The following is a 25,068-nucleotide window of genomic DNA, read 5'->3' as shown; positions in this document are numbered from 1 at the left end:
CTCAAGCACATAAATGAGCATTGAGCTCGAGCTCGAGCTCAAGCCCCGACTTTGAAAAAGTTAATCGAGCTCGAGCTTGATATTATTTTTCGAGCCGAGCTCAAATAACATGCTACTCGACTCGACTCGACACGACTCGTTTACACCCCTAGGAGGGAGTAATATTARTATACGGAAAATTAACCTCAGTCACAGGCCATTCTCAAATTAAGTGAAACTTGAAGCCTGACTTTCAAAAGGTGGGATTACCCGATACCACTTGGCCAACGACCCTTTGGCATTTGTTCATATCACCATTGGACATAAAGCCGTTGTTTATTCTCCCAAGTGAGGGCCAAAATGGTGGGAAATAAACTCTAGGAGTGAACAAAACTGGTAGTAAGTGTACCAATAACAATTGATGTGCAAAACGCAGTTGTACAAAATTCAAGAGTTTATAAGATCACCGGCTTTGAAACATCTAAGCAGTGATACATTAGGGAGATAAGATTACCTTTATCTTCTGATTCTTGAAACTGAAATCAAACGCCATTTGGKGTTTTAAGGCTCACCTAACGCTACAATGTGATTTTGTCGTCCACCTATAAATCTCGGACCAAGAAGGAAAAAGGAAGAAGAAATTAGATCCCAAGGGGATATTCGTGCTCATGGAATGAAGTTCAAAGCAGCATACGAGAATCTACGAGCTTCGACCATTGTGCGGAGATGAACATCTCGATACTTCCTTGCTGTTTTGTAGAAGCACGTCATGATTGATAGACGCCAATTGCGATAGGTTCTGCATAGATGATAAATATCATACTCCCTCCTTCCATGAAATGTCCATGATTTGACTTAACATGTTGATCAAAGAAATTAYTTGACTATTTATCATATAAACTTCAAAAAAACAAAACAAAAGAACCACATAGGCTGAAGTAAATGCCTACAACCATAAACTAGCCTTTTTTTTTTTTTTTTTTAAAAACCCTGTTGGGTTAGCYTTAAGCTACCTTTTTGAAAAGCCACTTTAGATGTATTTCCATAGGCTTCATGGGCTTTTTTCCACCTTTTTTCTTTCCAATTAATTTATGAGCGAGTCTTTTTTTCYAATTATGCCCCTTACCGAACATGATTGATTTATAGGTCAACACCTAGTTTTTCAGAGCCAACAATTAGCTTATTAGCTAGTTTTCCAAACATAGCCAAAATATCATCAATTGAATTGTAATGGTGATTAATGGAAAATAGGTATCCAACATGGAAACTTCTCCATGGAAAAAAGTTGGCAAAGTTCCATGGGACACAGAGAGCATATACCTAACATGCAATTCAAGTTATTTCTTTCCTACACTTGATCAAGACTTAAAATGCATAACACTTTTTAGAACTTAGCCATAAAATCCAGAAAAAAGAAACATGCTGCTGAAAGTTATATTTTTATTTTACTTTTTATATATAGAAAACACTTGTAGTTTAAGATATGCAGTATAGAAACATGGCAATGCCATTATTATCCTTCCTATGGGTACCTTGAAAGAGAAATTGATCCAGGAAAGATCATCACACGGAGATGCTTCAAACTCTGCAAGATCCCCGCATACATCCATCTTCTGGGAAAGGAAAAGAAGACATGGCTTTAGTGCCAAAACAATCTGCAGGAATCCTGATAAATAAACAAACTACTGTGACTGAATAAAGAGGTCAGTCCACCGCCTGTCTGTCTTCCAGTTCCTTGACTCCCAAACCTTGGGTTAAAGATAGTGTTGGCTCGAAAAACAATTTTCACAAACATGTGTATCTTTTCAGGCCAAAAGTTGCGTTCTTCTATATTCACCAYATTGGCGGATCCATAATTTTTTTTCAGTGGTAGCACAAAATAATTACCATAATATAAAATAAAACAAAACACAATCAATTTTTTTTTTTTTTACTATAGTTACAACTTACAAATTACAATACAAAATGCTAAGAAATTAGTTCCAATTTCAATTATTTATGGTTAGGGTTTCTATGTTCTACCATTATTTACCATTAATACTCCAATTTAAGCTTCGATATGATACTTCAAATATTTATGGTTTCACCCAACAAAAAATATGATTGCACCATCGGAATCTACACGTGCACCACTTGAGTGGTTTCACGRTATCCCACTGGCTAAAAGTGGGTCCGCCCCTCATTCACCATGYGCTAGTCTTTCTCCATTTTACCTGATTGCTCACACTCTTGCACAAGCCGGGCGGAAACAGCCGCTCTACTCTTTAAAGTAGAGGTCAGGTCTGCGAACATCTCACCCCTCCCAGACCCTAGTGGGATCTAGAGGGTCAGTTTGGTTTGGTTTAAGTTGTGTTCTTCTATACTTTGGAACACCCTTTCTTTCATCACTCTTCTACACTTATTTTACTTGTCTTTTTGGTTGGGTTGTAATGAACATATTGCACTTTCAGTCGAAAACATGCTTCTGATTCATGAATGATTGAGTACTCATACAGCTGTCTTTTCTTTAACCTGAGAAYGCACAATTTCAGGCAAACAATTACCACTATGGGATTGCATCACCATGCACTGCTTTTCAGTTCCTTTTACGATACTCTCTCAGATTGGGGCTATAACTAAATGACCTCCTATGGCAGTCACTTTTACAGACTAACCTTCTAGTGTATTTTCAAGATTTTACGGGAGCAGAGTGTTTTACACCAGAGGCTCTAAAGGTCATTGAGTTAAAAAAAAGTATTTTAGAAGATCTGTTCCTAATTGAAAACTCATTTAAGGTCATTATACTAAATGAACCCTCAGAAAGAAGGATGTGGTTTTGGGGACGGAAAATCCCCCTTTTGAAATGAATTATTCCCAGTAAAGGACTGCTTAAACGTCAGGTTTTCAGGGCCACAGCTTGTCACAATTCAGGAAATTGGTGCCATATACAAACAAGCGCTGAAACATGATAACAGTCGGATCGAAAAATGGTCTACCTCTCTTGTGTCTGAGCAGAATTCGGTTGTGTCAGAAGCTGCATCGCTGCAGTCTTGATCATCAAGTGTTCCGCTTGAACTACGACTATGTCGTGAAACAAAATAACTGGTATCATCTATACTATCCGGCTGTGGTACAAAAGCGACCTACATGCATATGCAAATTTAGTAACACAAGACTTGTAACGCAAAAAATATGCATGGCAATAGTCACGATATACAGTACACCTCAGGTGAGCATGAACGCAGAAATAACTCAGAAACAATAGCATGGGGCTCGAAGAAGGAGATTGCAGGTTCCAGAAGCTAGATAAAAAGGAAATGGGGTTTTTGCGCAAAGTGGAAATGACCCACCTTTTGCATAGCAAGGGTATCCCAGTTTACACCTCTGAAGAATGGGTGTGCTTTTACCTGTGAAACAGGGAGATTAAGAGCCCGCTTATGGTAAATAAGCTATAACAATCGGTCGATAACCGACAAATATCTGAACTAAAAATCCAACCTCTGACGATCCATGTGCTCCTAGACGCTGATTAGGGTCATGATTAAGAAACCTAAAGAAAAATATCCATTTAAATGAGAACAATTACTGTGATCTGGCTGCTGTAAATAGAGAATAAAGCAGATATCAGCCAAATACSTTCTCCATCCAATCCTTGTAGTAGATCAAAACATATATCAAGAACATTGAACAATGAGATAATATCATATAGACRCTATGTACCAAAAATTAGACATCACAGTTCAAGAAACAAGAAAACGTCCACCGTAGCATCCTTCCCCCCCATAAAAAAAAGAAAACCAAAAGGCCGAGCTTGTTGGAGGTATAAGGACCAATAAGAAACATATAACTAAGGGACTAATCTTAAAACACGAAAGCTTTGGAACTTCGGGTTTTGTATAACAGTTTTCTATTTTAAGTAAAATAGATATGAGGGAACTTTTTTATCTGCTYTGCATAATGTATTATCATGTCACATCTGACTATCTGAGACTTAAATCTTGACCTCGTGCTTCCTCTCTGAGGCAGGGTTCAAAGAAGAAACAGAAGGGCCGATAATGTATTACTTGATGAAAACATGGCATCTGTGATCATATAGCAATCACAAATATACATAAAGTGACAAGTAGGAGCGACTACAAGTTAACGGTTCTCATAGATCTCAATCACAGTTGGTAAACGAAAATTCATGATGGAAGCAATCACAAATCTCACAATTGTGACTATAGCTCCAAGGGCATCCCTATAATAGAAGTCCATAACATCCAGATATTGGCAGCTAAGGTCTTTTTTCCTACCCAGTTTCTCATCAGAGAACAATGCTAGCAGATCAGAGAGTTCAACCACTTGAAAGGCTCCTAGCAATGGTTTAGATCGTCGACTGCCATTAACCATACATCCAGGCAAGGGGGGTCATAAGGGAGTTGGTCATTTAGAATTTTAGCTGAAGAGAGACAAATGTGCCAGTGAAGCAGGGACTTCCTTTGAGAAAAGAGACTATATCTCAGATTGAAACTTAAACCAAGTAGTAATGCCTAGATGAAAAACAGCAAAAACTACCAGACTCGATCTCTATTCAAGAAATATGCTCACTACCTCACTTCAAGAGGATAGAAGATCATCATGCTAACTGAAAGGCAAAAAACTTCTTGTGATGATTAGATTGCCACTACAAAGTCTAATGATCCTTCTACTAATACGGTATGTCCAGATCTCCCCTAAAYATCAGCTTTCAAATGTCAACATTCCCATTATTTTGTGCCCCTTGCTTCAAGACATAGCAATTTAATCCAATGAATACTATCATCCAATGGAGGTTTACTTTCCAATTCTTTTGTAACAGTCAGTTACTACCAGATCAAAGGTYATCCACTTTTACACCCAACTTTCATGTTAAAAGCATGGAGAACTCACAATCTGCTACAAGGAACCAATCTCCAAATACTTCCACAGAAGTRCTAATAAATCAAGAAGAAAGCAAGGAATTCCAGAAAGGAGCATCTCAACAAATAATACTTTTTCAGTAACCAACCTATTAATCATGTCTTSAGCCTCATTTGACATCTCATTCGGAATAGAAGGCCATGGGATTTTCGCATTAAGAATGTTGTAGAATATTTTCTGCAATTCCAAGCAAGTGTTAGCATCAAAAGCAATAATGACTCCATACACATGTATCTTCCAATAATGATTTCATACATGAACCATGCAAATGACGGCAACAGAATATGCAAGAAACCAAATACGAAAACTAGCAGTTAGCACCAAACATGAGTAACCAGACAATGGGATGGCAAGTGTATAATCTCGTAATGAGTTAAAATAAAWATCATGCAGACGGCAGCTATGGACTATTGCATGACGACGATAAACATGCCAGGAACCAAATCCAACCACGAACTGTTACCATAAAGAATCACAGATAGGAGTTGAGAAGGCCAACCCTCCCTAACCTGGAGATGGATAATGGTAAAAGTTGATTCATACAGAGAAGTATTTAGTTCTCAAGCTACATATAGAAAGCACTTTGTCACATCCACCTCAGTCTAGTATACTTGACAACTAAAATAGTTTCTCCCTAAAACGTACACTTTTACCCACCATCCAGCAGTTCAATAAATCCATTAATCTCCTCCCTTGCTCTCTCTCTCTCTCTCTCTCTCTCTCTGCTCTGCCACCTCCCCCTTAGAGACACAGTTATGCTCCCATCACTATTGGTACCCACCCATGATCTAATTTATAACTATCTCCAACATTAATTTCTTCTATGGTCTGTTACCACCTCACTCACTGCTCAATCAAGCATATTCCAAGCAACAGTATATCAACAGCATGCACATTCACTGCAATAAGTTTCACTATGCCTTTTTTCTCTCTAAAAGAATAGAATATTAGAAGTTACAACACTGAAGATTGTAGTTGTAAATTATGCATGCACAACACAGTTGATTAACCCTAASTGCTATATTTGAGATGTCTAAACTGAATTTAATACCTCTGGATGGTCTGAGTTGAAAGGTGGGRTTCCAGTAATTAGTTCGAACAGAATAACTCCAACTGACCACCAGTCAGCAGCATAACCTGCAGCAATGCTCATGACGCAACTCGCAAGTCAGCTTATCAGTTATAGGAGGATTTTCAGCTAAATCAGTGAAATACATTATGCCTTCTAACCATGCTCAGTTCCAAGAAGTATTTCTGGGGCCAAATAGTCTGGTGTCCCAACAGCTGAACGCTCCCTCCTATCTATGCTCCACTCATTTTCAAGGCAATGACCATTTGAAACTATAACCTCATTTGACTCAGGTCTAGTTAAATCACCCGTGCTGTTCATAAGGCCAATTTTAGACAGCCCAAAATCTGTAAGCTGATAAAACAGAAGATCATTAAAAAACCATCAAACGTACWTTATACAGTAAAGAAGTGGATGATTTCTCTAACCATCTACTCSCCGTTTCTTTTCAAACTAACCATGGTACTTGTTGTAAGTATTTATAACCATCGTATTTGTTGTTTCRTGGTAAAAATACTATTGGACATTACCTAAAAGCACTCACATAGGCATACTTCAACGATTTTTTGCATTTCAGCAAGTACACAGGTAATTTACAACAAAATTACAAGTACAATGGCTAAAAGRATAATCAACGCGATGGTAAATAGTACTATCTCAGTCACAATTAGTAACAAGTAAATCATCATTTGTGTGTTTATAAAGGTCTCTAAATTTTTGGGGGATAAACACCAATCATAAGGTCTGAGACGACCCAGAAAGCAATTGATCATTCAAGATCTATTTTATAAGCCTACTTGGTATTGAGTATTTATTGTAAGAAMTGAATTTTTGCATTAGATAGTCTCAGCTACAGAAAAAAGGATAGCAACAACCTCCATTTTGGGTTGACCATGGAACATTTYCATTTTTAGAAAATTCTCAAATTAAAATAATCTATTTGTCATCACAAAAGTTAATCATATCRATCCGGGTTCACAAGATCCTCACATTTTGTCATTACTAGACATTTTGCAGATAGTCAAAAGAAAATGAAAAAAATTATGTCTGCTTTTCCTGGGACMAAAGGAGCATACAGATACACCTGATCAAAATAGATAAAAAAATATTAATTAAAGAACAAGCAGGAAAAGTACAACATCCACACTGTGAACTGGGTTTTGCACAGATGTTGAGTTGTACTTGCTTTTTTGAATAGCTCGAGTATGATCAAGTTCCASAAATGACCAATAATTGACTTAAACGTATGAAATGCGACCTACAACTCATAGAACTAGCGATTAAACTGAACTTTTATTGTATTCAGAAATAGAAGAAACTATTGGTTAAGTCAAACATTTAGCCATCTTAGAAAGCTTAGGATGATATACCAAGGAAGTCATKTGTAGCTGGAGAGCAACACTGCAGCATTTTCAATAAGCTGACTACTGATATAATAATAACCAACCAAATACCAAAGCAAACAACAAAAAGTAAGTGTAGGGAATCAATTCCAACATATAAAAACAGAGCGTAATTAGTTGAAGATACCCCTAGGTTRGCCTGAAGGAGAATAAAACAACCAAAATTATAATACAACACACCTTGATATGCCCATCATGTGCAATCAATATGTTGTCGGGTTTAAGATCTCGATGAACAATTCCTAGAGAATGAAGGTATTCAAGAGCAAGAACCTACAATATGCAAATAAGTATGATGATAAAATATTTAAAACTTCTAAAGAGCCCAGAAACAAACTTTTTGACAAACCAGTTCTGCAATGTAAATGCGTGCAACATCCTCCCCAATGCAGCTGACATTTCTTAGCAAAGAGAATAGATCACCTCCATTGAGATACTCCATGACTAAATAAAGGTTGTCTCTACTAGTAAATGAATAGAAAAAACGAACCTGCAGCAGAGAAACAGTCATGTCAAAGATTATTAAAACAATAATATGTCAACACAAAAGTTGCAGCTCTTCTTAACAAACACACAGAAGATCTTCAGTAGCTGAAACAAAAACCTAATTAGGTATTGRTCGTCACACTAACTATAAGAAAATCAATTGGTGGAAAGCATCTAAAATGATTCATCTTGTTAGTAGATAACCAGCAAGTGAACAATGCACAACCAAATATGCCAACTGATATACAAAGGAAAAACATACAAGATGGGGCAATTTTCCGGGATTTATATTTGCTTGAAAGAAAAACTAATACAGCAAAAGAAAACAGAATGCAGGTTACTTCTCTACTCTAAACTGAAAAGAAACTCCTACTTATACTTGAAAGGAGAACCGGAAATTAAGCCAYGCTACCCCCACTTACTCCTAATAATCAGTCAACCAAATTTTCCCACTACTTTCTCCAATAAACTCGGTCAAACCAGAGACTAAATCAGAATTAATTTCAACACTCTCCCCTTTATTTCTGATTTTTTTTGTCTCCCATATCTTCAACACCCGATATCTTCAACACCGAACAGGTTCTGCATTTCTGTGAATTTCACTTGTGGGAGTGCCTTGGTCAAAATATCCGCCCTYTGTGCCTCTCCACTTACATGTTCTACGTAAATCAGCCCCTTCTCAACACATTCTCGAATGAAATGATACCGGGTGTTAATGTGTTTGCTCCTTCCATGGAACACCGGGKTTTTCATCAGCTCAATTGCGAATTTGTTGTCTACCAGAAGCTTCACACAACCTACTTCAGAACCTATCAGATACCTCAACAAGCTTTGTAGCCACAAAGCTTGAGATGCCGCTGATGTTGCCGCCATGAACTCGGCCTCGTAGGACGACAGGGCTACCGTTTGCTGTTTTTGAGAACACCATATTGTAGCTGCCATGTCTACCAATATACCAAAATCTCAACTATCAGATGCATATAAACCCTGTGCACTTGCTGTTTAACCAAAACCCCCATAAAGAACATTCAATTCATAAAGTTGAGTATCCAAAGTCAATAACAACTCTAGATCATCAAAGGATACTACATTATGGATTCAAAAGCAAGGTACAACAAAGGGAGTAGYAGATTACCACAAATGGGTTCCGTACTGTGATCAATATGTTACGTTCAGCAACTATCCTCTCGATGTCATTTTTTCGTAGCATGTCCATTTTCTTGAGCATCTGTGTAAGAAATTGGCTAATCATCCAAGAATCGGGAACAACTTGGGTGTTACAAAAATGAGAAGATAAACAAAAACATCTTAGTTTGAAAAATAAGATATTACAAACTGATTCTCACACAAGTTAAACTGCTCATAAGAAAATACCAACATTAGAAATCTAGAGCTGCTCAAAATTCTTATTTATCATCAAAGAGTGATGGATGTATGCATCATCACCTATGACCTACCTTAAATCTTAAAAGAGAATATTATTAGTCCAATATATTAGARGTTTCAGACTCATAGAAATTCCCATCTTGTCAAAACTGAAAAGTGCCATCATTTATTTTTTATGTTTATACTTCTGGATTTGATCCAGGTGTTCACTTGCTTTCGTTTTACCCTTTTACCAAAGCACCCTGCAGTACTAGTCTTTCTTTTTTGTTTTTTTAAGCATTCAATATTATGACCAGACAATTATTTTACACCTTCCTTGGTGGAARTGTCTAGCTCCACCACCATTAATTACAAGGTTGGTTCCAATTAGTGTTCTGCAATGTACTCTCTATTCACAGCCTCTTATGTAATGAGACAGCTGGATAACTCAAGAACTATCACATACTCTAGAGCATGTTATTCTAGATGTGTTTGGTGTGGACTAGGTTGACCACATTATCTGAAACCGGTCGTTTTCTTTATTGAATGAAAAAGAAATTACAAAAACTCTCTCAATGTCCTAATCGACTCTCATGTGAACTAATTCTGTGAATCATTCTCTCAAACGTTCTAATTGCCTTGGAGGAAATATTCTTTTATAGGCGTTTCCAAATAAGGAATCTTCTAGAAAMAGTATCTTTGCTAAATCAATGCGTCAACCAATCTGCTGCCTCCACGTGTCTGATTGCAATAAACGTTTMTGAATACATGTCGGACATAGACCGGAACGCTTCTAAGATGAGTCGTGGAACCTTCACACAGACGGGCTAAGTAGGAGACCCAGAGGCTCTGTGTCTGGGAGTGGAGCTCTGTATCCAAGTACTTGGTTATTTGCGCAAGACCTCGGTCTTCTTGCCCTCTATGTCCGAGCTCTTGGTTCCAGGCAACTTTCATCTTCAGACTTCGTCTTCATATTTGACACTTAGAGCGCTGAAGTCTTTAATTCCAGAGATCCGAAGATAGTCTTTCAGAGCAGTGTTCAACCAGAGGGGCTTTGGTTGTAATAACACTTAGTGTCCAGAGCATAGACCATCCAAAGCCCAGAGTGGCTCTGGTCCTTAGAACTTAATGTCCAGAGCCAAAGGACTTAGTGTCCAGAGGGGCTCTGGTYAGTCAATTTAGCAATTCAGATCTCTAAATTTTCCATCCTTAGCCCGAATTGCTTTAATAAAACTTTYAGATTATTTAGGACAATTTTGGTCCCAACAATCTCCCCCCAAAGTTTTATAAAACAAGCATCATCTCTGAAGCCTTCAGATCTTCTCCCCCTGCTTTCTTTTAGAAAAATTTGGCGTGCCCGGTATTGATGAAGTCTTCAAGCTCCCCCCCTGAATATAGCTCTTTTTCTTCAGTTTCAACTTTAAGATCAGATTCAATGTGAATGCAACACCACCAATTGCACAAAATGTAGCTTTATCTGTAGAAAACTCAACACAAACTTTGAACCTCAGAATTAACACTTGACCCCACAAGCAGCTAATTCATCCAACTATGGGATAGATAAATGTGTGAGTTTCGTGACATTTCAGTGCAAACAGTCTTRTGACAAAKAATCTTTCYGTGAACCACGAGTTGAATAAGCATACAGCTTAAGAGCCCGATCCAATGGGGTATCAACATCARCTTGAATAACCAAAGCAAACACCTTGGAGAGAAGAAACATCATTAAGCCGATTTCCTTTAAACTTTCAGCAGACTGAATAATCAAAATCAKATCCAAATTTCCCAGCCAGAAGAGTGATTATTAGCACTCAGAACCCTAGATCACAACCATAACTTTAGAGCAATGATTCTAGACTTTCAAACCTCTAATTGATCAGGTTAGAAGAATGACTGAGAACACTCAAAGATCTAACTAYTCCAGAACTTCCAGAACATTGATTGCAAACCTTCAAGACCTCTGATTGATTAGGTCAAAAGAAATGARTGAAAGCACTCAATGGTCTAGCCTCTTGTAGAAAACTCCAGAGTAACGATTGCATATGCTCAAACTCTGACTAGTCCAATCAAATACAAAAATCAATTAAACAGTTCCAAGATCTTTTTAAATCCGGCTTTAATCATTAACCTCAAACATTGACAATAATGTCGTTGATGCTTCTCATGCCAGATCTTGATGAAAAATCATCTTTATTCATTAAGCACMGTTGATTTTAGGCAAGGAATTATTTAAACGCACACAGATCCACAATGAGAGACGATGAACAAGTACTCATGAGATGGGCGATGAGCATAGATTTGGCAACARATCTCCCATGCCTTAGGTAGAGAGSACCATGAACTCCTGTTTATCGCTCACGCCTTGGGCGATGAGTATAGATCTGACAGTCTCAAAGTCCAGYAAGTTCGATTGTACCCAAAAATTCATCAAATAAACCTATTTTGAAACCTAATTTTGAAGACAAAATAGGTTCGTATTCACCCAAAAACAAATCCTTTAAAAAGAATTCGATTAAAACATAAAAAATATGGTGAATCGATCAATTTTGRTCCAAACAACAGTTGAACAGGAAGCATTTCAAAGATGAGTACTGTTCTTAAAAAAAAATATTGAATCTGCTGCAGATTTATAGATTGTATAAGATAAAAGTTAATCGATTTGGCTCTGATACCAATTGTTGGACCCAGATCTAACAGCAGAACAAGGTTAAGGCATTGAAAACGAGAGATTATAGAAGATGATGGATAGAAACCGGCCGTTTTCTTTATTGAATGAAAAGGAAATTACAAAACTCTCTCAATAACCTAATCGACTCTCATGTGAATTAATTATGTGAATCATTCTCTCAATCGTTCTGATTGCCTTAGAGAAATATCCTTTTGTAGGCGTTTCCAAATAAGGAATCTTCTAGAAATAGTATCTTTGCTAAATCAACGCGTCAACCAATCTGCTGCCTCCAYGTGTCTGATTGCAATAACGTTTCTGAATACGTGTCGGACAAAGACTGGAACGCTTGTAAGATGAGCCGTGGAACCTTCACACTACCCGCACTTAAAAGYCGAGTACTCTATCGTTGAGTTAGCAACCCAAATAGAAAAAGGGTATGTAGATACAATTAGAATAAATAAAACAAAATGATTAAATCAAAGCATTAAACTAAGAAAAAAAAATTCTAATCTATTTGGAACAAAAAAATGACTAAATCGGATGAACAAATGTAAAAATTTCCTTTGAGCGAAATGCGGCAAAAGGAAGGAAAATCCATGGACCGACCCCATCATCTCCACCCCGTAAGAACTACGAGATTACCCCCAAGGACGCCTTCGGCATCCAGGGGTCACGGACCGGCCATAGAACCCTGTTCAACTCAAAGGTAGGGCATTTCCCATTTTTATAGAAACTTCTGTACCAGAAACAATGGTATCTCCAATTATAGTCGCATTTTGGTTTTTGTGACCATCTAATAGAGTCGGTATCTATATATTCATCGAAGGATGTATCTTTCATTAAAAGGTTGTGATAAGAAACGCTCAATTTTTCAGACGGGCAAAGTAGGAGACCCAGAGGCTCTGCATGTATWATGCAAAGACTTTGTGTCTGGGAGTGGAGCTCTGTATTGTGTGCAASACTTCGGACTTCTTGMCCTCTGTGTCCGAGCTCTGTACCCGAGCTCTTAGTTCCAGGYAACTTATCATCTTCAGACTTCGTCTTCATATTTGACACTTAGAGCGCTGAAGTCTTTGATCCCAGATATCTGAAGATAGTCTTTCAGAGCAGTGTTCAACCAGAGGGGCTTTGGTTGTATTGACACTAGAGCATAGACCATCCAGAGGGGCTCTGGTCCTAAGGACTTAGTGTCCAGAACCAAAGGACTTAGTATCCAGAGGGGCTTTGGTCGTCCAGAGGAGCTCTCGTCCAGGAGGAGCTCTCGTCCAGAGGAGCTCTCGTCCAGAGGAGCTCTGGTTGCTCTTCCAGACTTGGTTGATTTAGCAGTGCAGATCTTTGAATCTTCCATCCTTAGCCCGAATTGCTTTAATAAAACTTTCAGATTATTTAGGATAATTTTGGTCCTAGCACGTTATATATAAAAGACCGGAGATGTGACCTAAGAACTGAGTTACTACCACATCCATTTACCTTCATACAAGATACATACACATGCATGAGCAAACTCATTTTAAACAAATACATATTTCAACATTTCAAGAGGTATACAAATTTCAAGAAAAAAATTATGGAACAACTGGTTATACCTTTATAGCAAATAAATCCCCGGTTGTTCGTTTTCGTGCAAGAAATACTTTACCATAAGCTCCTCTGCTGATTGGTTTAATAATCTCAAAATCTTCAATGCTTGTTCGCTCTTTATGTAGAGGATGTGAAGGAGTTGAGACTGAACTGCTCTGAGATGCAGTATCCAACAAAAAAGGATACCCAACATCACTTGATCTTTTATTGGCATCCTCTAATTCACAGGAAATTATGTATTTCTCTCTGCATGCATATAAGAAAATGTAAGGATAAAAGCATGGTCATGGAAAAAACAGATGCATATATATATTTATTTCCCCAAGATTACCGAATGAGTTTTTCAATTCGGTGCCCAAATGTATCTATAACAAGAGCTTTGAGCTTGCTGTGCTGTAAAATATCCTGCAAGTCTTGCAAGCAAGTAAGCAAGACCTCATGTGCACTTTCTTCCATAAGATCTGTCTCGGCTGCAGAACGAGCAATGTCCCTAAGGTCAGTCATCTGCAGAGGAAGAAAAAGAAACTCTAAGAACATGTATTACAAAATTACGCCTGGCCACACATGAAGCATACAAATTGCTCTTTTTCCCTGTTACTCATATCAAGACAATACCATATGCATTCTACTGCCCATGTGCTGAAGACTAAAGTATGTATTTACACAATACCACCATGGGGTACGTCATTGTGATTATMCTCTTTGGATCCTGATCACCACAAGAAACATACCAACTGCCTGGGCACAAGTTGCTGGTCTCTCAATCAACTTATCATTTAAATATACATGGGAAATATTCACCATAGCATRTATAGCACATAAAAAACAAGCTTCCTATTTTCTTTCATAAGAATCAGKCATTGTCATATAGGTTGCACTGGAACTTTGGACACTTCCTAAGATGTCATCTTCCTCCGATCTTCCCACACCAAGTAAGCAACCAACCATTTTTTGCTCTTACYTCGGGACGGGTTGATAAGGCAATAAATGAACTTAGCCAATTAGTTGTTCATTTTCATCTTATTAAATGATGAATAGTTGTTCATGAGGCATCAAGTTTAGGATACTGCTAGTAGTTTACACCCATGAAGCACCAAYATGGTTGACAGGTAGCATTATGTAGGTACATTATGATACTAGGGCCAAGGATCAACAAATTCTGAAATTGATATGGAAGATGTTGAGAACAAATGGATATATTAGGTATTCTCGCAGATGTACATTCCTTGATTCCAAAATAGGCAAGTTTACACACATTTAAGGAACAGTTAAAAAGCAACAAAGAAGGTATGTCACTCTTACTACATTGATTTTATACCCTCACGGTGAGCCTAGCATTAAAACCAAAATAAAAAAAAGATCAAATTGGAAATGCAAAGATACTACATTAATCTAGAGTTAACGGACACCTACGAGAGTATACAGATTACCGAAGAGTTGCATTTCAGAACAGCTGCATTGTATTATTAGATTACTTGAAGAAGATTAGAAAGAACCTATGTTAATACTTTGTAGATTTGGGATGTCAAGTACTGCTTCAGATTTTAGGTTGCAACATAATTTCTATAGCTTCAAATAAACCAAACCAAGCCAATCCAGTAAATCCCACACCGAGCAGTCTGGAGAGGGTAGGATGTATGCAGACCTTACCTCTACACCCGGAGTGGAGATTTCCATGAAMACCCCAGGCTTGTAAAATGATTTTGAGAAATTTAAATAACCTTGGATTATTACTTCTCCATTTGATTGGGTTTTCTACACAGAATTTAGATGAATACATCTGGGTGCATATCCATTTAAGAATGGACCTTTAACCTATTTCCWATCTTCTATATATTTCTTTCAATGGTGGATTACAAGATTTACCTAGTTCTAGCAGATCTAGAGTTTGCTATGATGTTGTAAGTTAGTCATCCYCATCGTCTTATCTAATGATCACTACTTTAGCTTGTGTGAGCTGYCCCCGCAATGATAACTACTTGCACTATTGTTCTAAATCACTTTTCATATTCTCATCACCTTACTCTCTATCCTCGTGCGTCATTATGCAAACCTACTTGCAAGTAGTGAAGACATGAAGGTATAGCATTGCACACATAATAAACATAACATACCGGTCTGTTGAGAAAGTGTTTCCCCTAAGTACCAATCAACTCAAAATGTTTGCCAAGAAGATATAAGTCAACTATTTATATGATGAAATTTAACACTGACCAACAAAAGTGAATGGCATACCTGTTGCACATCCTCTAACTCAGAAGGATCGTTATGCTCTAACCAGAAGAAGTCAAAATTTGCAGCTCTTGGAGTATTAGTGGAGGAGGCTGATGTCATGCTTCCTGTTGAGGAAGGCGGACCATATTGACTTAACTTCACACCAGGGAAGCCCTTGAGATTTACAAAGCTAGCAGGAGTTGAGTCTTCAATGCATGCAGTGTCCATTTCATGAAGATCCTCAAACATTCCTTCGACACCTTTATTTCGCCACTCGCTTATTTTGGGAGAGCAACCATCAAAAGTTGAAGCAGCGTTAGAAATCTGCATCTGTGAATTTTGAGGGCTATCATCTGCAGCATGTACACTTAGAGTGCAGGACTCRATGATTTGGTCAAGTATCTCTGCAAGTCCCAATAGGCTTTCATTTACATCTGAACCTTTTATATCACATTTTTCTGCGTAAGCACATATATAAGAATGAGACTCCAAATGAGAAGTTGGGACAGACTCCTCACATATCCGACAAATTACTAAATCGTTGTTGCTCGAATTCATTTCTAGCTCTCGAGTTTGCTGTATGTTTGGGAGAACATCAACTTGGGAATCTTCAAAATGTGGCCATCTCTCAGTAACCAAGACATGGTTTTCTACTGTCGAATCACTTATGTCAACTGGTAYCTCAGACCTACAAGAAGATTCTTGAGGCATAATGGATTCCTCCTTTTGTACAAGCAATTTTTGTTCAGTGTCAAACTTATTGTTTAAAGCATCACCTGAATTGGATTCAACAATCCCTAAATTTAGGAGCCAGCTCATTTCGTAAGAAGGAATTTTTTCCAAACATTCTTTCAGTTTAAGAAGGGAGATCTCATCAATATGCTCACTGTGCTTCTCATAATGCAACAATCTGGTGCAACGAGTCAAAATAAAAAGCATCCGTGTAAAAAGCCATTTCAATGGCCCTGTATGGCAATCCTGCCTCTTCCTCGTTAAATCTTGAACAATGGTCTCACATTTGGTGCGAAACTCATGGCAGGACATCTCTATACATCCTGCAGCAAGAACGAGAAGCTCCTCAACTGACCTCCGTTCTTCCAAAGACAATGTATCAGACTTCTGTGATACCTCAATCACCTCCGCTTTGAAACAAGCTAGTTCTGTGTTCACCAACTCTTTTGCAGCATTAAAACTTGAACGCAGTGACCTCAAAAGTTCCTGAATGYGGACTTATCAGTACCCAAAATCCACACAAAAAAACATACAAGAATATCATAAGAAGTAAATCATTTGTTCCAAAGAATATATTGTTAATCAAACAATGGTTAGCAGCCTCAAAACAATAAATTTTTGGTTGACCTTTTATTAAATTGATAATATTGGTTACTTTAATGACATCAAAAGCAACTAGACTATACCTTCAAATCGCTAAAGCTATGAGCTCGAGTATATGAAGGTCTAATGCCACCTTTCGGCCCGAGTTCATGCGAAAAGCTTTTCTGCACTTCCGGCATTTTATCAACACATAGATTTCCTGCTTCAGGTTGCTTTCCAAATGTGGCTCTTCCTACCTTCTGTTGTTTACCTGAAAGAGCTTCCTTGTCAAATGCCTTGACTTCAGCATTTCTTTTCTGCCACATTTTAGATTAATGATTCAATAGTTGAAATTTCCAAGATGGAATGTATCATCTAAATGAGTAACACTATATTWTTGAATATATAACATTCATATATGGCAAGTTAAACTCACACACAAAAATGAGTCACACTTATCTGATCATGCTATATGAAGTCTCACCTCAGCTTCAGGGGGTTTATCTCTGATACCTCTATCAGAATCCTTGGAAAGATGAGATGTGAACCACTGGGCTATTTTTTTCCCTTTACGGAGTCCTGGCACATACAATCAGAAGATGCTCTTTTAGATATTCTAARCTGTTTTTCAGAATAAGTAATAAACATATGTTGATAATCTAAACTCGTGGTGCTACTGAAAGCTATAATCTTCRATCATAATGTCCAAAAGGCTAACATTTTACTCTTTCTATTCCCTTCCTTTTGTCCTCTTTAAAGATGTTCTTAATGAATGCTACATTTTCATGGTTTTTGGTGAGAACACGGTAATTATCTCCTTTGTCCCTCAATGGTTGCATTTTTTTGCTTTCCCATAGGTCGATATATAACTTAAGTCAGTAATGAATAGTTGATCAAAAGATAAAAATATTATACCAGATAAATTCGCCGGCATAGCTACAACATAAGAAGCACTATGAACCATGCAATAACATGGCAAAAAATTGAACTAGTGGGTCTAATATAATGTCATTTAACGGTAGATTGTAAACCCTGGAATAATATATTCACATATAATGCAACTACTTTGAGGATTATCCGGAATGATGAATATCACAAGTAATTGCAACTTCTTGTAACACTAYAATAGGAGACGAACAGAAATATCCCACCCTTATGACTGATGCTTTTAATTGTTCAAAGCTGGTGTGAGGAACAAAAATCTGTTGCATATGCATCAGTTAACGATAGATAGTAAACCCTGGAATAATATATTCATGTGTAATGAAATAATGACTACTTTGAGGATTAACCGAAATGATGAATATTACAAGTATTCGTAACTCCTTGTAACACTTGAATAAGAGACCGACAAAAATATCCCACCCTTTATGATGGATGCTTTTAATTGTTCAAAGCTRGTGTGAGGAACACAAATCTTCTGCATATGCATCAATTACTGAAGGCCCATAAAAGAGCTGCACTGGAGGGATGGGAGCTGGAGGATTCATGTTTCATGGGAATTCGCATGCAAGGAGCCAAGGATAATCAAGTATTGAAACTACTCTCCTTTTAATTTCAAATTATATGTTCTATCTTGAAAGTCAAACCCCTGGATAAAATCTTACCTCCAGTCATTGGCATAGCCGGTGATCCGGAGGAACCCCCTCCCCTTCTCCACAGTTCATCCTCCAATCTCAATTCTACATACCAAATCTGATCTTCTATGGCAATCAGCCAATCACTCACTATTTCCTACTTGATTCATGTTCCCTAGAAATAACTTCGTCGGTCTAGTAAAGCACATGGATGGCATTGAAGGTAGGTACTATATCTTCAAAAACAGGCCCCAATACCCTTGACTTCATCATCGATCTATCAAATCCGGTTCTCTGCCTCATTCATCACTATTCGTTTGGTTCATGACTTACCAATTTTCACCAACTCACCACCTATGTCAATAATCTCCTTGGGTAACCCGTCCTAGATCAGAAATCTTGCCCTACACTCAACCCTCTTTGACTCCGGCATCCTGTTCCATATGGCTTCCTCTTCATTCACTGCCTTGTTCATAGAGCTTCAAKCTTGTGCTTTCAGATATGGTCTGGCAACAATGTTAGCATCTCATACAGATCTCAAGTGGTTGGGTTTTACCTTCAGCTTCCCAGGCTTCATACGGCACCAGATTAAAGGTGGATTTTAGGAATTCTATTCATTTCAGTTTCTCTGCATTTGATTCAACTGCTCTGTACTTTGCTGGCGAAGCATCATCTGTGATTATGCCCGTTCATTCTGCATGATCTTTGCTCTAAATCAGTAGACCATGGTGTCATTCCTCTGTGTTTTGGTAGATTACCATGTTCAAAATTTGGSCACCTGTTCTGTGGTTCTTGGTGGTCTGTTTCTACTGCATATGTCTGATCCACACTACTTGGTACTTGCATACGTCTCTTGAACACGAGTYCTAAGCTTCTGAAGAAATTGGCTCGATTTTCAGCTCATCAGCATCTCTCACTGTTTTACCTATCCACTAATTTGGTTCTGATCATTTATCTAGATTTGGGGCCTTCATCTCGCTACGACAAGTTTTCTTCAACCCTCTTGTGCTGTAATCTTTGCAATACTTGATYCTTTTGGATTATGCAGTGGATCCCTATTCGAATGAGTGTTTCACTTGACTTGGGATCTTTGAAGCAAGATCAKCATATTGTAACTTTATCTTCAGCTTCCACTGGAGCTATACTTCAATGACAATACAACACACTTTTCCTTTTAAAAGAAGTGCCAAGCAAGATCATTCTTCAGTTTTTCTGTGAAATCCATTTTACAAGTCCAATTGCAACAAGGATTCAAGAAGTCAAGGAAGTTGTTCAAGATCATTGCGATCGAAGGGTGGAGTCAATTAGTTATTAATTAATGGATAGTTGAACTTCATCGTATTTCTCATTTAAAGGCAACTTGTGTTCCTTTCAAACCTTTTATGGCACTTGTATCTCAATCGTGGATTTCTTTCAGATCCCTATCAATAAGACTCAATTTTTTGCAAAAAAAAGAAGTAAGCATGAAAACAGCAACAGAAGTTAAGCAATGTAACATGAAGACGGTCAAAGCATGCAAATAGCAACAGAAGTTAACAATCTAACACTGGGCTGTTTGGCAGTTGCTGAATGATCTGGTGCAGAATGATTAAGCGGTCAGAATGATTAAGAGGCTCTTATGATATAGTGCAAAATGAAATATAATTGTTTACAATGAAATTAAGGCRCTGAATAGTTAAGGGTGGCCCARAATACAAAATCATTCAGAKGGTTTTAGAACCATTAAGAGACGGACTTTTTTGTTTACCAAACAAGATTYACCTCTTAACAATTCAGAGGTTGCCTCTTAATGGAACTATTAAGAGGTAAACAAACAAGTTATATATAATAAGAGATCCTAACTTACAATAATTARATATTACCTGTTTAAACTTATGCCATCAATGATGGTAGATAATATAAAGCTATAAGCCTTACATTCTATACCATTAGTTGGTTATCCATATAAACCATCATTGTCTGAAGATTCTAATGACARCCCTTTTTGTACTTCCTCTATCTCATCAGAATTCTAAAATTTCTTTGTTAAATTACTTGCTTRTCCATAAACATCATCATAATGTGTTGACGATGGCTGTTTTTTGCGCCACAAGATTCCTTGGGAGGACAACCACAAGTTCAGCTACACTATGTTTTAGAATCAAATGCCACAATTATAGATATTCTGGAAAACTAGATACCAGCATTATTTCACAGATAACAAATTAAATACCCCTTCGTAACTGCATCAGTTGGTTTTCACAAACAGTAACAGGAACTTTAATCCCCTACATTGGCCACATAAGATGAGGCCCATATTTCATGTGTCAAGCCAATCTACAAAACTGAACCACTTTTTTGGCTTTTTTTGGAACTAAGAAACTATACCAAGGTAATTACATAATCATGCCCTCCACCATCAACAGCAACGCGCAAGCTAATATTCATATTTAATTCCATGATATTAGAAAATTRGTGAAGTTTAGATAAGAGAATCAGTTTAACAATTGCATTTAGCATTCTTATCGGCATGGGCAGACAAGTCTGCACAAGGGCACTCAAACCCTCCTAAATTTTTATACTACTTTTGTGCATATACACATACATAGACACACGCACACATAGAWAAACACAAAATTTTAAATACAATTCTAGAATTCATATACTCTCTAGGTTCACTATTTTGCAATACAACTCTTGCCTCTAAGTTCACTTTCAGACTTTATATAGCGGTCTTGAGGTGTATGTCTCTTTAACTAGCTTTATCCAACTGACTGAGACACCAAGTAGCACTTTCAAATTTAGGTAGAATCTGATCACCGAATTTGAAGATGTGAATTCTTATGCCCTTCACATGATATTTATTATACTCTCGTCAAACCGGGAACTTTTTAAGGGTTAGAATTTGTTTCCTTTTAATATCTCTAGTTTACTATTTAGATCAATTTAGGAACTTCAACGCCCACCTCATGGGAGCTATAGTTTCAATATGATTTTACCAGTGCGTGTACTTACGTATAACARTTACTCAACAAATTGCCACGAAGAAGGTGCTCATTTAAGTTGGTATTCTTTCTTCACTTCATGGATCTCTATCTCTCTCTCAATAGAAATGCAGCATTCATTATTACTTTTATTCCTCAAGCACAAATTATTCTAGTATTTTTCTTTAGTTCCTTACAAGTTCCCTCAACTTCATACTTTTGGCACAAACTAAAAAAGAACAATACTTCTTGAATAACCTAATTAGGGAATAAARGCATTGGTTAAAGAGATAATGATCTATAAGTTTCCTCAAAATTCCTGCTTTAATGCTCTCTGGCTTTCAATTGTTCAGCACCAAACCAAAGAGATGTTCTCATGACTATCAACAATGAAATAGTTATCAAAAGGTTTCAAGACTTGAAAACAGACTCAATGAATAAGATGCTCTGAGAATAAAGGCATTGGTTGAAAGAGGTGATACATAAATTTTCACAAAATTTAARCTTTTACTTGTTTAGTACCATATATTGAAAGAAATATCCTCATACTATTGGCAATAAAACAGTAAGAACAAGGTTTCAGGACATGAAATATTCAATAATGTTACTATGAAAATTAGAAGTTCATAAAATTAGATCTCATTACATCATAATTTTCTATTAAAACCTTAACCGCTTGACAGACATCCTAGATCTCCACTGCCTACCAAACAAACTTATACATCTGTCAACATAAGTTGCCCCTTAAGAGTACCCAGTTGAGAATGAAAGTTAATAACACAAATACGTTCGAGAGCCGACAATTTGTGGCGGATGTGTCATGTGTATCCACCTCAACTTATCAACCCAATACACACAACCTGCACTCCAATYTTGTGTTTTCATCATCATTAATCATTCCTATTTCAGGCATCCATATACTTGAGGATCGTTCCGAGGTGTCTGAGCAAAAATTCTTTTTTATGGGTTCTCTCATGCTGAGATCACGGATTACCATATCACACAACTTTGAATTATGTACGCGTTCAAATGTAGATGACAGACTCAATAACCACAATTGTCATCTTGATCAACAGTTATAATGAACCATTTGTTTGAAACTAATCAACTAGCTTATTGTTAACAAAATACAAAATGAGCCATTCTACTTRTAGAAAATTCTATATGTTTACAGGTATATACGGTATCTTGATTGGTTCGACAACGAATTAAATATATCAARCAATCGAGTACCACAAAAAGCTACCATTACTATAACTAGAAAAAGGAGAAAACGACAACCCCAACAACAACAACAACAAGTCAAAATAAAAATTCATATATGCTTGTGYGAAATGAAGAACGGTATGTATACCTTCTCTAGAGGAATGAAGCTTTACGAATCCCTTGGTAAAAGACCTCTGATGATTCTGCTTGAAACGACTGTTTATAGACTTACTATTGGAAGTGAGAACATGATGATGATGGTGATGATGATGATCGTTAGAAGTAGTAGTTATACGAGTCTTGATTCGATTTAAACCGGTGGGAATCCCCACCGCCTCCGACGATGTGGATGATTCACCGTCGTTTMGAGTCGTCCGGCCGGCCATCTCTATAAATCCACAACTGAATAATATTGTTATTCACATGAGAATCAGATAATCYAAGTAGGAACTGACATACCAAACTATCATATGGAAATGGAACCTAAAAGTGTGAAAGTTATGCTTGAAAGGGAGAGATAACGGTGGATGTATTCGATTTTCGTGGCTGCTGAAAGAGTCTGTCACGAAACAAGTCGACCATGGATGTAAGAAAGAATATGTCAAAATCTTAGATTTAATTTTGCACTCTACAAACATGGCAAGCGTATATAATCCATARACARTAAAAGTTACGGTGTGAAGCGTAAGATCTCCATTTTTAGATAAATCTTAATCGAATGTCAATATTAATAAGGTACATTAAGATGTACCGGATCTATTCCCTCTTAAAACCGTAATTTATGGATGAACATGAGATTAAAAGTGATCAAGRGTTCATATATTTTCTTACGCTTYTCAATAWAACTTTTGTTCTTACATGATCTTTCACCTACTTTGCAAATACTATGAACTCCCGTTTTTTATTGATGATTAGTTTGTTAAAGTATGAAAAAAGATCAATAAGGTTGTTAATTTTATTAAGCAGATAAATGATTGAATATATATAATTATTTATTTTATCCTACAAAATATTATAATGTTGAATTTATATAATTTTACACAATTTCATTTCGTTTATTTATATTATTGTTATGAAAATTACATCTAAATTATAAAACAAGCAATGGATTTTTAGCCAAAATAAATCATCGTCCATTTTTARCACATCCAGATCTTATTAAAATGCATCAACTAATTCAATACAATAATAAAAAATATGAACAAAATCATAAAGTCTCATAAATGATGAGACTCCTCTTAATGATTCAAAGTCGACCATGTATATTATTTATAAATGGTATAAAGATTATCTTTTARTGCGTGTTTATATTGGATATATATGATGACATTAAAGAAGGGATGATAGTGGTTTTCATTTGAAAAAGTCTTAAAGTATTTTGATGTGTATATRATGATGAAAATGACATGTAATTATGATGTCAACGATGTTTATTAATATCGACATCATGTAAAGATGTATAAAATGTCTATATCATAACATAARTTGGTTTTGACATGAAGTTTGTGTCCAAAAGTACAAGTCCTTCAAAGATTGAACACGGGCATGGCCAGCCCTTCTAGACTAGTAGTCTCCATTTTCGGGTATTAACCAATTAAGTATTGATCTGAACGAAGAACAAAGTCGGTCATTTATTCAACTTTATTTACAAGTTGTTTTTAAAATGGGATGACTGGTTGTTGCTTCCGCAAAAACGAAAGTAGCTTTTTTATCATTTCTTCAAAATTATAAAAAAAAAAAAAAAAAAAAGTAGTAGCCCTTTTCAAGACTGCTACGAAACATTGGGCCTAAATCTATGCTAGTTTTCAACTTAAGGCAATTTTTGAGCATATCTAGACTCTACTGTCATGTGTTTACGTGAAATCAACAATCAACATCTCTTTTAGTTCAAGACTGCTACGAAACATTGGGCCTAAATCTATGCTAGTTTTCAACTTAAGGCAATTTTTGAGCATATCTAGACTCTACTGTCATGTGTTTACGTGAAATCAACAATCAACATCTCTTTTAGTTCAAGACTGCTACGAACCATTGGGCCCGAATCTATGCTAGTTTTCACCTTAAGGACTAGTTCTTAGAGGTATATGTCAAACTTCTTTTAGTTTATTGGACTAGGCCTAAGGCAATCTTTGAGCATATCTAGACWCTACTGTCATGTGTTTATGTGAAGTCAACAATCAGTATCCCACCTGGACAAAATGGTGAATTTCTATGTTCTGTGGAGTATATGGAAGGAGAGCAACCAACAAGTCTAGAAGAATATGTCAAACCCACGTGCCGTGGTTGTTAAGCTAGGAACAATAATGTTGATGGAGTGAGCTCA

General features: G+C 36.9%; 1 protein-coding gene across 9 annotated transcripts; it reads right to left on the bottom strand.

The window, feature by feature from the left end:
* Positions 1–374: 374 nt before the first annotated feature.
* On the bottom strand, positions 375–23,312 carry LOC112513984 (probable serine/threonine protein kinase IRE4). Of its 9 annotated transcripts, none has more exons than XM_025120240.1 (19): positions 22,894–23,312; positions 17,484–17,578; positions 17,104–17,316; positions 16,204–16,903; positions 15,707–16,125; positions 13,803–13,975; positions 13,477–13,717; positions 8,993–9,085; positions 7,721–7,861; positions 7,552–7,644; positions 6,130–6,322; positions 5,951–6,036; positions 4,988–5,076; positions 3,457–3,508; positions 3,309–3,365; positions 2,955–3,101; positions 1,512–1,592; positions 694–778; positions 375–581 (listed from the first exon to the last, which is right to left on the bottom strand). In XM_025120240.1, the coding sequence occupies exons 1-19, from the start codon at positions 23,129–23,131 to the stop codon at positions 541–543; spliced, it is 3,237 nt and encodes a 1,078-aa protein (XP_024976008.1). In that variant the 5' UTR covers positions 23,132–23,312; the 3' UTR covers positions 375–540. The 9 variants fall into 9 exon arrangements, 8 of the variants coding, with proteins under 8 accessions (XP_024976008.1, XP_024976007.1, XP_024976004.1 ...); XM_025120239.1 differs by having other exon boundaries at positions 15,707–16,903; positions 17,104–17,184; positions 17,257–17,316; XM_025120236.1 differs by having other exon boundaries at positions 15,707–16,903; positions 22,894–23,133; positions 23,205–23,312.
* Between the last annotated feature and the right edge of the window lie 1,756 nt (positions 23,313–25,068).

The sequence above is a fragment of the Cynara cardunculus genome, assembly GCF_001531365.2.
Source record: "Cynara cardunculus var. scolymus isolate 2C chromosome LG 6, CcrdV1, whole genome shotgun sequence".
In the NCBI taxonomy this organism is placed as follows: Eukaryota; Viridiplantae; Streptophyta; class Magnoliopsida; order Asterales; family Asteraceae; genus Cynara; species Cynara cardunculus.
The sequence above is the reverse complement of the archived record's forward strand: the minus strand, read 5'-3'. Positions and strand labels throughout refer to the sequence as shown.